Source organism: Ranitomeya variabilis, chromosome 3 (assembly GCF_051348905.1).
Source record: "Ranitomeya variabilis isolate aRanVar5 chromosome 3, aRanVar5.hap1, whole genome shotgun sequence".
Taxonomy (NCBI): domain Eukaryota; kingdom Metazoa; phylum Chordata; class Amphibia; order Anura; family Dendrobatidae; genus Ranitomeya; species Ranitomeya variabilis.
Genome location: NC_135234.1, coordinates 38,899,900 through 38,915,685, shown reverse-complemented (window position 1 = coordinate 38,915,685; position 15,786 = coordinate 38,899,900). Strand labels below are relative to the sequence as shown.

At 43.9% G+C, this 15,786-nt stretch overlaps 1 protein-coding gene across 1 annotated transcript in view; it reads right to left on the bottom strand.

Moving 5' to 3' along the window:
* Nucleotides 1–15,786, bottom strand: part of LOC143817930 (interferon alpha/beta receptor 2-like) — a 40,033-nt gene that overhangs the window by 10,859 nt on the left and 13,388 nt on the right. The window contains exons 2-4 of the mRNA XM_077299399.1: nt 7,396–7,464; nt 7,162–7,288; nt 3,350–3,522 (exon numbers count right to left, since the gene is read on the bottom strand). Coding sequence (XP_077155514.1) covers nt 3,350–3,522; nt 7,162–7,288; nt 7,396–7,447 — 352 coding nt within the window. The 5' untranslated portion in view covers nt 7,448–7,464. The remainder of the gene's footprint in view (nt 1–3,349; nt 3,523–7,161; nt 7,289–7,395; nt 7,465–15,786) is intronic.

The window sequence follows — 15,786 nt, the reverse complement described above, 5'->3', positions numbered from 1 at the left end:
TTGGTAAGCGCTGCATTTCTTGCCATGCACTATTGTACCTTAGATGTTAGATAGACGGGTGTAACTTTATTCCCGATCATCTGGTTCATGCATGCTGCTTCCCTGACGTCCATGTTTGGACGCACTGTCTTTTCCCTGAGTTACGGTCTTTGGACCTTTATTTATTTATTTTTCCAGGGTTTGAAGTGTATATGTGGGGTGGGGATAGGTGTGGGTGGGGTCCATAACAGTCTGCATTGTTTTTTGGTGTTCTATATATTGTTGTGACATTTTACCTTTTCTATGATATAATAAAATGACATGATATCTTTTAGATATAATCAGTTTGCTCTTTTTGTCCTCCTGTTGTTATCTGATAGGCTATGTGCACACTTGCAGAAAATTCCTGAGGAAAAACCTGAAATTTTCTGCAAGAAATCTGCATGCGTTTTTGCCGCGGTTTTGCCGCGGTTATGACGCGTTTCTGGTGCGTTTTTTTCCAGACATTTCCCAATGCATTTTATAGTGGGAAATCCGCAAAAAAAACGCAAAATTAATGAACATGCTGCGCTTTTTACCGCGATGCGTTTTTTTCACGGAAAAAAAACGCATCATGTGCACATAAATTGCAGAATTCATTCTAAATGATGGGATGCATATTGTATGCTGTTTTTTTGCGGTTTTATAGCGTTTTTATAGGGAAAAACCACGAAAAAAACGCGAAAAATCAGCAATGTGTGCACACAGCCATACTGTTTGAAGCTGATTTTTGATTTGGGTTTGCAGACAGATATTCTCTGCCACCCTGGTCTCTAAGTATGTACATGGGATTTTGGTTGAAACTTATTTCTCCAGCAAAACTTGGCATCTGTCCACACTGCCAAAAGTATCAATACCTGGTTTATATACAACAGTATTACTGTGCTTGATTGTGCAGCAAACTCGCCTGACCTTAACCCCATAGAGAACCTATGGGGTATTGTAAAGAGGAAGATGAGAGACGCCAGACCAAACAATGCAGACATGCTGAAGGCTGCTATCAAAGCAACCTGGGCTTCCATAACCCCTCAGCAGTGCCACAAGCTGATCGCCTCCATGCCACGCTGCATTGATGCAGTATTTGATGCAAAAGGAGCCCGACCAAGTATTGAGTGGATTTACTGAACATACATTTCAGTAGGCCAACATTTCGGATGTTAATATGATTTTTTCAGGCTGGTGTTATAAAGTATTCTAGTTTACTGAGATAATGGCTTTTGGGTTTTCATTGTAAGCCATAATCATCAACATTAACAGAAATAAACACTTGAAATAGATCAGTCTCTTTGTAGTGACTCTATCCAATATATGAGTTTCACTTTTTGTATTGAAGAACTGAAATAAATTAGGTTTTTGATGATATTCTAATTTTGTGAGATGCACCTGTATATCAACTAGTGAGCGGCTTCGAAAAGGAAGAATAAAGCTCAAAAAGATTGAAGAGATGCACATCAAGTCATTGGGACATTGTAGCTTTGTCGGGCTGATTTAAGGCAGAATCTACCCGAAGAAGACGCCGTGTGCACAAGCAAGTCATCGATAGCATAAATGGAAGACGTGATGCCAGCGCAAGCAGAGCTAAACCTTTTTTCTAATTTTTGCAGGTTGTCTCGGGTTTTAGTGATCCCAGGAAATGTATTGTACTTTTTAATAGCACTGCTTTACTAAACTCCATTTAATGCAACAGTCATTCAATCTCTTCTATCTACTGCAGTGACGATCAGACTCTTGGACATTACTTAGCGCATTGGAAATGGTCAAAATATTCAGAATATTGAAGAATTATTCCCAAAATAATGACTTTAAGATGATTTGCTGGTCGCTGCATTTCTTGCTCCTGGGACCCACAGCAGGGCTCTGGATTCTGGGAACTGCACTCTGCATTTCCCCCACTTGAGAAGAGGAACGGTGCACACGTTCGACATCCGGTCCATTCATTGCCTATGGAACTGCAGAGGAAAGCCGAGCGCAGAGCTCCACTATTTTCAGCAGTCTCATAGGTAGTGAATGAAGCGAAGGTCAAGCATACTCTGCTGTGCTCCAGTGAAGATGAGACTCTTCCCAGATTCCAGAGCCCTGTTCTAAGGATCCCTGGGGGTTTCTGCAGTCGGACCCCCAGTGATTATTATGTCATTATTCAGTGACTTCCTATTATTGGAATAACCCTTTAATTAACTCATGAATAAATGATATTCACTAGATTGACACCACACAAGTGGGCACATTATACCTACGTCCAGTGGTGGCACAAAGTGAATCAGATAATCCATTTTAGCAAAAACATCTGGTCCCAGCATAGTAACATTACGCTGTTCCTTCTCGCTCCATAAGTAAGAGATTGGGGGCCGAATAGAAAGATCGAGGCAGCTGTCACATGCCGCTACATCCACAATGGGAGGACCCACTATAGCTGAGATAAAATGTATATTATCAGGAAAGATTTAATGCCAAACATAGCTGAGTGATGAGTGGATCGTCATTTCTGTATTTGCTTCAATAAGACATGGAAACTTCAATACCATGATCATAGTGCAAGAAATATTGTAATATTTGATATAAAAGTCCAATCTATCAAAATGTAAATTTATTTAACCTGTATGGTAAAGAAAATTGCATCAGACCCCCTAAAATAATAGCTCATCCTTCAAAAACTACAAGGTTCCGCACATCTCCATCCAAGTAGGGCTCATGCACACAATCGATCTTCTCGGACAAGTGCTATCCATGGTTTTCACTCGTACCCACGATATTCTATAGGGTTGTGCACATGTCCATTTTTTCCTCGGACCATGTGGTCAGCGGAAAAAATAGTAGACATGTCCAATTTTGATCCAGGTGTCAGATCAAAATTGGAACTGCAAGTCTATGGGTCCATGAAAAACTTCGAGTGCGGTGCGATTTTCATGGATTGGCAGAATGAAGAAGGTGGAGAAACTTTTTTTTTTCTCCACATCGGAGAAAAATTGAAGTCACTCTGATCAAAGTGTGATCAAAATAGTTGACCCGTTTTTCTCAGATGTAGAGAAATCAGTTGTGTGAACCGACCCTAAAAGAAATGGGTCTCTGAAAATGGCGACAAATCAAAATTTGAAATGAAAGGTTCTGAATGTTTTAAAAGCAGCAAAAAACGAACAAATATTGATGTGTGTGCATACTTCGTATATGTATGTGTAAATGTGTGTCATATATTAGTACAAGTGTATTTTATCTACAGTATATGTGTATGAATATGCTTATGTAAAAGGGGAATCACAACGACATAGAGGAAGCCCAGACGCACGTCCTGATCTGAAGTCTTGTGCTTCACTGTCTACCCTCCGATTTTACTTACTGTTCACTTTTGGATTCAGGGGAAACTGATAAACTGTTACGTTTGATCTTCTCTTATGAGTAAAACTTTGGACTCCTGGTTTGTATTCTGAAAAAATATCTGTGAAATGCTTCGTCAGGTCACAACGTCGTATCGTGATATTCAAGCAATTTATCGCTGGAACAAAACGTCTGCTGTAAAAAAAATATATCAGTGGTTAACGAGGTCAGGAATAATTGTTGAACGAATAGGATTCTTATGACCATTTTGTGTCTCTTCCGAAGGATGCAACAAAATTTGAAGATTAAGTGCATTTTCTGTAAACATTTGACAAGTCGTAGAGAAATATCAGAAGTTTTGATCAGTGGAGTCCTGGGGGTTGAGTCCCCCCAATGAATACTAAAAGTAGACGGACAGAAGACAGAATCGTAGACTTAATGTTGAGAACATCTTCAATTTTCAGAGGTAAATGCTTCTTGGCTGAGTACTTCTGCCCCTCTCATTTAGTGATCGATGAGGGTCTTAGCATTCACACCCCGCTGATCAAACTTTTTAATTATGTTTCTATTACATGTCAAAAGTGTTCAGAAAGTTCAGTTGCATGCCTTCCCGTATTAGTCTCTGATAGGCATCTACGTGGTACAGAGCTAGTAGATCATCTGTTCCAGTACCACCCCCTACTGCCTATATGTACAGTGGGAAAAAGATATTTAGTCAGCCACCAATTGTGCAAGTTCTCCCACTTAAAAAGATGAGAGAGGCCTGTAACTGACATCATCGGTAGACCACAACTATGAGAGTCAAAATGAGAAATAAATCCAGAAAATCAACTTGTCAAGATTTTTTTTGCAAATTATGGTAGAAAATAAGTATTTGGTCACCTAAACATATGCAAGATTTCTGGCTCTCACAAACCTGTAACTTCTCCTTTAAGAGGCTCCTCTGTCCTCCACTCATTACCTGTAGTAATTGCATCTGTTTGAACTTATCAGTATAAAAGACACCTGTCCACAACCTGAAACAGTAACACTCCAAAATCCACTCTGGTGAAGACCAAAAAGCTGTCGAAGGAATCCAGAAACAAAATTGTAGCCCTGCACCAGGCTGGGAAGACTGAATCTGCAATAGGCAAGCAGCTTAGTGTGAGGAAATCAACTGTGTCAGCAATAATAAGAAAATGGAAGACATACAAGACCACTGATAATCTCCCTCGAAATGGGGCTCCACGCAAGATCTCACCCCGTGGGGTCAAACTGATCACAAGAACAGTGAGCAAAAATCCCAGAACTACACAGAGGGACTTAGTGAATGACCTGCATAGAGCTGGGACCACCATAACAAAGGCTACCATCAGTAACACACTACACCTCCAGGGACTCAGATCCTGCAGTTCCAGATGTGTCCCCCTTCTTAAGCCAGTACATGTCCGGGCCCGTCTGAAGTTTGCTAGAGAGCATTTGAATTATCCAGAATAGTATTGGGAGAATGTCATATGGTCTGATGAAACCAAAGTAGAACTGTTTGGTAGAAACAAAACGTTGTGTTTGGAGGAGACAGAATGCCCAGTTACATCCAAAGAACACCATACCTACTGTGAAGCATGGGGGTGGCATCATCATGCTTTGGGGCTGTTTCTCTGCAAAGGGACCAGGACAATTGATCTGTGTACATGAAAGAATGAATGGGGCCATGTATCGTGAGATTTTGAGTGCAAACCTCCTTCGATCAGCAAGGGCATTGAAGATGGAATGTGGATGGGTGTTTCAGTATGATAATGATCCCAAGCACACCGCCAGGGCAACAAAGGGGTGGCTTCGCAAGAAGCATATGAAAGACCTGTAGCGGCCTAGCGAGTCTCCAGATCTCAAACCCCATAGAAAACCTTTGGAGGGAGTTGAAAGTCCAAGTTGCCAAGCGACAGGCCCAAAACATCACTGCTTTAGAGGGGATCTGCATGGAGGAATGGGCCAACATACCACCAACAGTGTGTGCCAACCTTGTGAAGACTTACAGAAAACATTTGACCTCTGTCATTGCCAACAAAGGATATATAACAAAATATTGAGATGAACTTTTGTTAATGACCAAATACTTATTTTCCACCATAATTTGCAAAATAAATCTTGCCAAATCAGACAAGGTGATTTTCTCAATTTGTTTTCTCATTTTGACTCTCATAGCTGTGGTCTACCTATGATGTCAATTACAGGCCTCTCATCTTTTTAAGTGGGAGAACTTGCACAATTGGTGGCTAACTAAATATTTTTTTCCCCCACTGTAACTTACCGGCCGTGGTGGAGCAGGATCCCAGGGTCACTGGAGGAGGCAAGAGTGGAGCGGTGTTGCAGGCCGCAGGCTGAGATGAGGGGGTGTTCCGATGTGCGCCGCTGTGGGTGAAAATGGCTGCGGTGCTCTTTGGTGCATTTTGTGAAACCCCGGAGCCCTCTGCACATCCATTAATGTGATGTGGTGGCCTCCTGGAAAATGACCGCCAGGGGTGGGGCATGCTCAGATTGAGATGACCAAATATTTATTTTCGACTATAAATTTGAAAAATAAATCTTGCCAAATCAGACAAGGTGATTTTCTGGATTTGTTTTCTCATTTTGACTCTCATAGTTGTGGTCTACCTATGATGTCAATTACAGGCCTCTCTTATGTGGGAGAACTTGCACAATTGGTGGCTGACTAAATACTTTTTTTCCCCACTGTATATATAGATCGGACTTCTACTGATGCGCTGATGCTATATATATTTATTTTTTTATTTCTTTATTTTCAGATGGATGATTCAAGCTAGAGATGGGTGAACCCGAACAGTAAAGTTCGGCATCCGTACCAAACACCTACTGTTCAGGCATGGATACCGATAATCCAGGCAGAGAACCCCTGGTGACTTAACTGCTGCTAGCGCAGCATCAGTAACTAGTGGTGACATCACTGAGGCTGCGTTCCCAGCCGGGCTGAACTGCGTTGACCTCGGTGACATACCTGCTAGCACCGTGAGAGTTTTTCTCACGGTGTTAGTGGCGATCTCCCCGATGTTCATACGTCCGTCGCAAAGATTAACCTGCCCAATTCCAGCCTTGCTGAAGCATCCCCAGATCAACACCTTGTCGTCTAATGGCTAGACGCAGACCTGGAGAGGCGTACCAGCCACATTGTCTTGCACCCACTGTGAAGTTTGGTGGAGGAGTGAGGGTCTTAAAGGAATCTGATCAGAGCTTTTTGTTTTGCCATTCCTCTATTATTTCTCTCAAAAATCTTTACAAAATCTCTATGAATAAACTGATAACTTGGTGTTACCACTTCACTTGACAAAGAGGTGGGGTCCCTGCACTGTCTTACACTATAAGCATCAATTTTACTGTGGCAGACTGTGAGAACACTCGCAACAAACGACAGCATCCAGTTGTCAATGTTTTCACAAATTCCTAGAATGAATAATAGAGATAAAACACAGTGTTGGGTTCTAAGTTGAAATGCTCCAGAATTTATACCTAAATGGGTTGCCAGCCATGGGAAAATTTCATATTACACAATGTTAGACTTTGGCTCTGCTTGGCAATTCCAGTGGATGAGAAGCTTGTCGGTCCATAAAAAGATGAAAATCGCATATTTCTGGTCTTGTTAACAGCACTAGAGCTAGCAAGCTCCACTGAATCCTAAGCGTTTTAGGATTTGGCAAACTGCAGTGCTTGCCAAATATTTCCCCAGGGCTGAACAAGCTCTTTAATAAAGAATATATGAATTAACTTATACAGTCATATTAGGATAATTGACAGGTTGTCTTAAAACATTTTCGGCTTCTTCACATTTTTGTCAGAACTTACTAGTCTTTGGAGTAGGAGACATCATAGGAGATAAAAGGTTCATCATTTGGTTCTACCCAGGTCAAGACATGCTGAAAGTTTTGAGAAAAGAGTCTGAGATTTGTTGGAGGTTGGAAAAGCACTGATACTGTACAAGGAAAAGTGAAACATTTCCTTCATTAGGTATTGGAGATAGAAATCAAATCAATTCAAGAAAAGAAAAAGTAATCTGTCGAGGAAGGATCTAACACATACCCAATAGAGGCTGAAGACATAGGTATATTAATGGTTGTAGTCCAGTCATCATTCGAATCGTCACCAGATCTATGAGAAAACAGCATAAAAATTATGACCTATTGTATTATATCACCGTGTCTGACAATTATTTTTCCCTTTGGAAGACATAGAAAACAAGGTTCTGTTGATCTGAATGTTACTGAATTTTTGATTTGCCAAAGAGTCAAATCTAAAAGACTAATCATGAGGTCTTCAGTAAATTTCATTGTGTGTATCCTGTATGGGCTTTACAAGTGCTATGGGTTCATCTCGTGAGATGGATTCTCTAAGCCATAGAGAACATGGACCAAATGCAGTGGCAAAGCTGCAGGACTTGCCATTCGGCACATGGATCAATGAGGACTCATGATTTCAGGCGGGCAAGAATAGCAGGATACATCAGAAGATTCAGAGCCAGGAGTGTAAGCATACAAAGGAACTGTAGATGTAAAGTCAATCCAGAACTTGGAGCAGCATTGTAGTGTGAACAGCAACAGAGAAGAATTTGTTATGCTTACCGCAGATGTAGGGAGTACAAATGGTTAGCTGCAGGCATTGGTGATGAGCAGGATACTGAATATTGTTTGTACACTGCTCAAAAAAATAAAGGGAACACTAAAATCCCACATCCTAGATATCACTGAATGAAATATTCCAGTTGTAAATCTTTATTCATTATATAGTGGAATGCGTTGAGAACAGTAAAACCTAAAAATGATCAATGTAAGTCACAAGTAATATCCCATGGAGGTCTGGAGTTGGAATGATGCTCAAAATCAAAGTGGAAAATCAAATTGCAGGCTGATCCAACTTCAGTGGAAATTCCTCAAGACAAGGAAATGATGCTCAGTAGTGTGTGTGGCCTCCACGTGCCTGTATGACCTCTATACAATGCCTGGTCATGCTCCTGATGAGGCGGCGGATGGTCTCCTGAGGGATCTCCTCCCAGATCTGGACTAAAGCATCCGCCAACTCCTGGACAGTCTGAGGTGCAACGTGACGTTGGTGGATGGAGCGAGACATGATGTCCCAGATATGTCCAATCGGATTCAGGTCTGGGGAGCGGGTGGGCCAGTCCATAGCTTCAATGCCTTCATCTTGCAGGCACTGCTGACACACTCCAGCCACATGAGGTCTGGCATTGTCCTGCATTAGGAGGAACCCAGGGCCAAACGCACCAACATATGGTCTCACAAGGGGTCTGAGGATCTCATCTCGGTACCTAATGGAAGTCAGGCTACCTCTGCCGAGCACATGGAGGGCTGTACGGCCCTCCAAAGAAATGCCACCCCACACCATTACTGACCCACTGCCAAACCGGTCATGCTGAAGGATATTGCAGGCAGCAGATCGCTCTCCACGGCGTCTCCAGACTCTGTCACATCTGTCACATGTGCTCAGTGTGAACCTGCTTTCATCTGTGAAGAGCACAGGGCGCCAGTGGCAAATTTGACAATCCTTTTCTGTGGCAAATGCCAAGCCTCCTGCACGGTGTTGGGCTGTGAGCACTAACCCCATCTGTAGACGTCAGGCACTCAGACCATCCTCATGGAGTCGGTTTCTAACAGTTTGTGCAGACACATGCACATTTGTGGCCTGCTGTAGATCATTTTGCAGGGCTATGGCAGTTCTCCTCCTGTTCCTCCTTGCACAGAAGCTGAGGTAGCGGTCCTGCTGCTGGGTTATTGCCCTCCTACGGCCACCTCAACATCTCCTGGTGTACTGGCCTGTCTCCTGGTAGCGCCTCCAGCCTCTAACTATGCTGACAGACACAGCAAACCTTCTTGCCACAGCTTGCATTGATGTGCGATCCTGGATGAGCTGCACTACCTGAGCCACTTGTGTGGGTTATAGAGTCCATCTCATGCTACCACGAGTGTGAAAGCACAACCAACATTCAAAAGTGATCAAAACATCAGCCAGAAAGCATTGGTACTGAGATATGGTCTGTGGTCCCCACCTGCAGAACCACGCCTTTATTGAGTGTGTATTGAACTCCTCGTGTTCTCTCCCTCTATTAACCTACTTTTTCCTGACATTGCCATCTCCGTGTGCGGTTCCACCATTACTCCAAAGTAACATGCCCGCTGCCTTGGGGTCATACTTGATTCGGAGCTTTCATTCACCCTCCACATCCGATCACTGGCTCGCTCTTCTTATCTGCATCTCAAAAACATTGCTAGAATTCGCCCTTTTCTTACTTTCGACTCTGCAAAAACTCTTACTGTTTCACTTATTCATTCTCGTCTGGACTATTGTAACTCTCTACTAATCGGCCTCCCTCTTACCAAACTCTCCCCGCTCCAATCTGTCCTGAATGCTGCTGCCAGGATCATATTCCTCACCAACCGTTACACAGATGCCTCTACCTTGTGCCAGTCATTACACTGGCTACCCATCCACTCCAGAATCCAGTACAAAACTACTACCCTCATCCACAAAGCACTCCATGGCTCAGCACCACCCTACATCTCCTCTCTGGTCTCAGTCTACCACCCTACCCGTGCCCTCCGCTCCACTAATGACCTCAGGTTAGCATCCTCAATAATCAGAACCTCCCACTCCCGTCTCCAAGACTTTACACGAGCTGCGCCGATTCTTTGAAATGCACTACCTATGTTAATACGATTAATCCCCAATCCCCACAGTTTTAAGCGCGCCCTAAAAACTCATTTGTTCAGACTGGCCTACCGCCTCAATGCATTGACCCAACGATCCCTGTCTGGCCCATTCAAAAAAAAAAAAAACATAATCAGGTTCCTCGCATCATGTTCTCATACACTTTATGCAGTTAATAGCCTCTGTGTCTGTACTGCTACATACTTAGGCAGCTAACTGGTTCATGCAGCTTTACATGAACACCCGAGCCTTACACTATGGCTGGTCCAAATAACTAAAGCAATTGTTACCATCCACCTCTCGTGTCTCCCCTTTTCCTCATAGATTGTAAGCTTGCGAGCAGGGCCCTCACTCCTCCTGGTATCTGTTTTGAACTGTGATTTCTGTTATGCTGTAATGTCTATTGTCTGTACAAGTCCCCTCTATAATTTGTAAGAATATGTTGGCGCTATATAAATAAAATTATTATTATTTATTATTGATAATTGCCAATAATTTCCATCTGTTGTCTATTCCATTTGCATAACAGCATGTTAAATTGATTGTCAATCAGTGTTGCTTCCTAAGCGGACAGTTTGATTTCACAGAAGTTTAATTTACTTGGAGTTATATCCTGTTGTTTAAGTGTTCCCTTTATTTTTTTGAGCACTGTAGATAGTAAATACACTGTTGCAGCACCGTTTATAGTGTGAACAGTACCAGGGAAGAGTTTGTTATGCTCACAGCTGATGAAGGGTTAATAAGCAGGTCTGAGCCGGGAAGTAAATGCAGATAGTAGAAAAACAAACAGTAGTTTTTTGAAGAGATGATTTCCAGTTGAGGGAAACAGATTGTTAGGCAAACTCCAAACCACACATGCAAAGGTTACTGAATATTCAGACAGTAGATGGCTTTCGGAGATGGCCTTGGTTGATGATGTCATGGGAGTTTACTGTAATAGAAGACAGCCATAGGAGGGGGAAGTAGAGCTCATTCCTGGCCCCCTACTTCCTTATCCTAGTATTGGGACACCTACAAATTCCAGCTTTTATAACATTCCCTTTTAAATACATAGATATTAATAAGGAGTGAGCCTCTTTCTGGGAAGGTTTTCTGTTGGAATTTTTCCCTTTCATCCAGAAGAGCATTTGTTATGTCAGAGACTGATGTGGGAGCAGAGGCCGTGCTCACAATCTCTGTTGTAGATCAACCCAAACGTTTGGATGGGGTTGAGGTCCAGACTCTGATCATGTTCTTCCACCCTAAACTCTCCCAACTTCGCCTTTATGAACCTTGCTCTGAGCACGCATTGATCTATTAAATTTGTAAAGAATATAGGGCCTGATTTATTAAGACTGGAGCTGTGCACTCCGATCACAATGAAGGCAACGATGGAGTAAGGCGTGACAAACTCATTAAGGGGCACGTACCACTTAATAAATTAGGTGCATTCTACAACTGAAGAGCGCCTTTACCAGAAGTGTTACTCCAGTCTCAATGGAGAACGTGTTTGATGAGATTGGATTATATTTCTGGCAAAATTTACACGGGTCAAGTGGAGTAAAATTTGCTGAATTAGACGGGTGGGCTTGGCCCTGTCCCATTCTAGTTTCGTCCATTTTGGTGAAGGCTGGGACCGACAGACAAGCACCAAAAGCTGTACCATTTTTGCGCACGTTCGAGTTGCGCAAACATCTTGCAACATTAGAAATGACAGAAAATTGCTGAAATCTGCTTCAAAAATAGGACCCATGGCGCTCTTATCATTGGCACATTTCACAGGCTCCGGTCATCCTTTTGGAGGAACAGATGGAGTGCACACGAAAGCAGCCATGTCTGAAGTTTGCGGATGTGACTGGCTCACGAACTACCACATTCATTTCAATGGAGCTTGGACACATTATAGCCTTATGGAGAGTGCACAAGGCCTTTTATTTTAGTAACCGACGGTCATCAAAAAAAGGGAGAAAGAGACCAAGTTTGGTTCAATACGCGGATCAAACTCATACATTTTTATGAATGGGTCATGGATGTGGACAGACAGTACACGGATGTGCAGTCAGTGACTACTGCAAAAATCATTGAGAGAAAGATACATTTAAAGAGGTTGTCCACGCTTGGGACTCAAGCCTGCAGCCTCTCTACGTGACTCCAGACTTGTGAATCTTCACAGCATGCAGTGTGCATGCTGTTAGGATTCCCCAATGCGGGCACTGAAGCAGACGTGCGCATAACCACAAGTATGGGATTTGCAGACATATGGTCACGTGACGACTAGACTTGTCCAGCTTTGCTCAGTACAAAACAGTTGAGCAACATGTCTAGTCGGGATGTGGCCGGAAGTATGCAAATTACACCCTTATGGTCAAATGACTGATAATGCTCATGGTTTGCGCTGTGATGATTCACAAGTCTACAGTCACATACGGTGATTACGGACTAAGCCTGGACAACTCCTTTAATGGTCAATCAGACGTGATCATTATGCAGTGTGCATGTGTCATATAGACTGGGGCTTATAGGAATATGCTTCCTAGAGATGGCTTTTAGATATATACACAGTATACGGCTATAGGTGCAGGTCAGGATATAGACAGTATATAACTTTACCATGGTGCTAGAGTTTCTGGCCATTTACAATCACTTTTCCCAGATACAACAGCTACTTACCTCGAACCCTCGTCTTCAGTCACTGCCCGTGTGTCGCACATGGGCTCAGCTGTCTGGGTGGGTGGACAGAGATGATGTAGTTTCCATACAGGGTGCCCTGCACCGAAACTGAAAACTTCTCAACCTCACCATTAAATACTTATTTCAGGAGCTTTTCAAGACATCAGTGAATAGAAACTTGTGGCTTCTGACCTGCCCAACAAATTCTTATTAAAAACCACAATTACTGCTGCCCGATCTACACAGTATCACTCTATTATGAAGCCCTGTCTATATGGTACAAAAAAGACCATATGGGCCAATTGTGCGATGCCCGAGGGTCCTATGTTTTGGGAGGTCTCAGTAGGAATCTAACATTCTGCTAGATCTCATTGGCCACTAGGGGGAGATGGCTGCGGACAGATTTATAAACATCTGCATAAATCCATGTGTAGTGAGCTCCCCCTAGTGACGACTGCATGCAGATAGAATTCTACCATTCCGTATAATGGCTGCAGGATGGCAAAATGCAGCAGGGAGGGGTGTAAAAATTAGGAAAAGTCTAAAAAGTTTGTAAAAAATCACCCACCTCAAGCTAATTAGTAAGTAGTAGAGGGCAGGTGGACAGGGGTGTAGCAATTGCAGTCGCAGAGGGTGCAAAAGTGGAAGGGCGTATGCGGGAGGGGGGTCCACAAATACTGGTGCATTTTTCAGCTGAACGTGCGTCCTCGGGTTCCTGTGCCACAATACAGAGGCCGGCAGGTGACGGAGGCGTGCCAGTCACAGGTGTCACTCATAGCAGTCACACTGAAGTCCAGCTGCCGGGGTCCGGCTATAGAAGAAGACCCCGCGCGTCATGGGAGCGAGGGAAAGTGAAAAGAATCAAGTATTTTTATTTAAAATGTGTAATAGAACTGTTTCAGAACGGGGAGCATTATTACAGGATGGGCCCAGGAGCTGGGATGTTATGTCACGATGGGGCCCAAGATGGGAGACGTCTTACTTGAAGGGGCCAAGGATGGAGACATTGTTACTGGAGTGGGCCCAGGATGAGGGACAAATGTTACTGGCCGACCGGTGGCTCAGTGGTTAGCACTGTTGCCTTGCAGTGCTGGGGTTCTGGTTTCACATTTCAAGAATGAAAACATCTTCAAGGAGTTTGTATGTACCCCCCGTAATTGCGCGAGTTTCCTCTGGTTTCTTCCTAAATGCCAATGACATACTGATAGGCAATTTAGATTGTGAGCCCCATTGGGGACAGGGGTGAAAATGTTAGTGAAGTACTGCGGAATATGATGGTGCTATATAAACAAAGCATAATAAATAATGAATGACTGTAAGGTGCCAGGATAGGGACATCACATCAGCATGGGGGGCATTATTACTGGTAGGGGCCCAGGTTGGGGGACATATATTAATGAAAGGGGCAAGGATGGGGACATTACACTGAGATAGGGGGCATTATTTATTACGGGAAAGATTCCAGGATGAGGACAATACCTCAGGATAGGGGGGACATTTTACCAGTAATGGGCTCAGGATTGTGAACATTATACCAGGAAGGGGCTAGGATAGGGACATCATTAGAGGAATGGGCTCAGGATGGGTGACATCATACCAAAAAAAAGGGACCAGGTTGTTTGACATTTCTACTGAAAAGGGGCCAAGGATGGGGATCACTCTTACTAGCAGGGGCACAGGATGTTGATCATTATTACTGTAAGAAGCCCAGCATGAGGGACATTATTACTGGAAGGGGCACAGGATGAAGGACATTATTCCTGGAAAAGTCCCAGCATGGGTGACATTAGTGCATCAGAGAGGACATTATGACATAATCGGGGGGTGCAACATGTTTGTCTTTATAGGGTTTAGAACTGCGCAAGAGCTAATACATCTGACCAATATGTAGGACTCTAGTTTTGCCACTGCAAATGGAAGCTAGAATGGAGCAGGGGTGTGTTCATATGGAGATACATAGACCCACATAGGAAATGAAGGTGTAAAACGCCCATTTTTCTAAAAAAAATTTAGTTTCTTATGTTAGATGTTATAGAGCCTTAAAAAAGGTTGTAAAGTTGGAAATAGCCCAACAATTTTTTAATGAGAAGACTTGAGAGACATGTGTCGCTTAAAGGGAACCTGTCACCCCCAAAATCGAGGGTAAAGGCCCCGTCTCACTAAGCGATTTACCAACGATCACGACCAGCGATATGACCTGGCCGTGATCGTTGGTAAGTCGTTGTGTGGTCGCTGGGGAGCTGTCACACAGACCGCTCTCCCCAGCGACCAACGATCAGGGGAACGACTTCGGCATCGTTGAAACTGTCTTCAACGATGCCGAAGTCCCCCTGCAGCACCCGGGTAACCAGGGTAAACATCGGGTTACTAAGCGCAGAGCCGCGCTTAGTAACCCGATGTTTACCCTGGTTACCAAAAAAAACAAACACTACATACTCGCCTTTCGGTGTCCAGGTCCCTTGCCGTCTGCTTCCTGCTCTGACTGAGCCGCCGTACACTGAGAGCAGAGCGCAGCGGTGACGTCACTGCTGTGCTCTCACTTCTCACTGTACGGCCGGCAGTCAGTGAGAGCTGGAAGCAGACGGCAAGGGACCTGGACACCGAAAGGCGAGTATGTAGTGTTTGTTTTTTTTTACATTTACGCTGGTAACCAGGGTAAACATCGGGTTACTAAGCGCGGCCCTGCGCTTAGTAACCCGATGTTTACCCTGGTTACCAGTGAAGACATCGCTGGATCGGTGTCACACACACCGATTCAGCAATGTCAGCGGGGCCTCAACGACCAAAAAAAGGTCCAGGCCATTCCGACACGACCAGCGATCTCGCAGCAGGGGCCTGATCGCTGGTACGTGTCACACATAGCGAGATCGCTATGGAGGTCGCTGTTGCGTCACAAAACTTGTGACTCAGCAGCGATCTCGCTAGCGATCTCGCTATGTGAGACGGGGCCTTAAGCTAAACCCACCGGCATCAGGGGCTTATCTACAGCATTCTGTAATGCTGTAGATAAGCCCCCGATGTATCCTGAAAGATGAGAAAAAGAGGTTAGATTATACTCACTGCAGTGCGCAGGAGTTGGGAAAGGTCAGAGAGGCCCGGCTC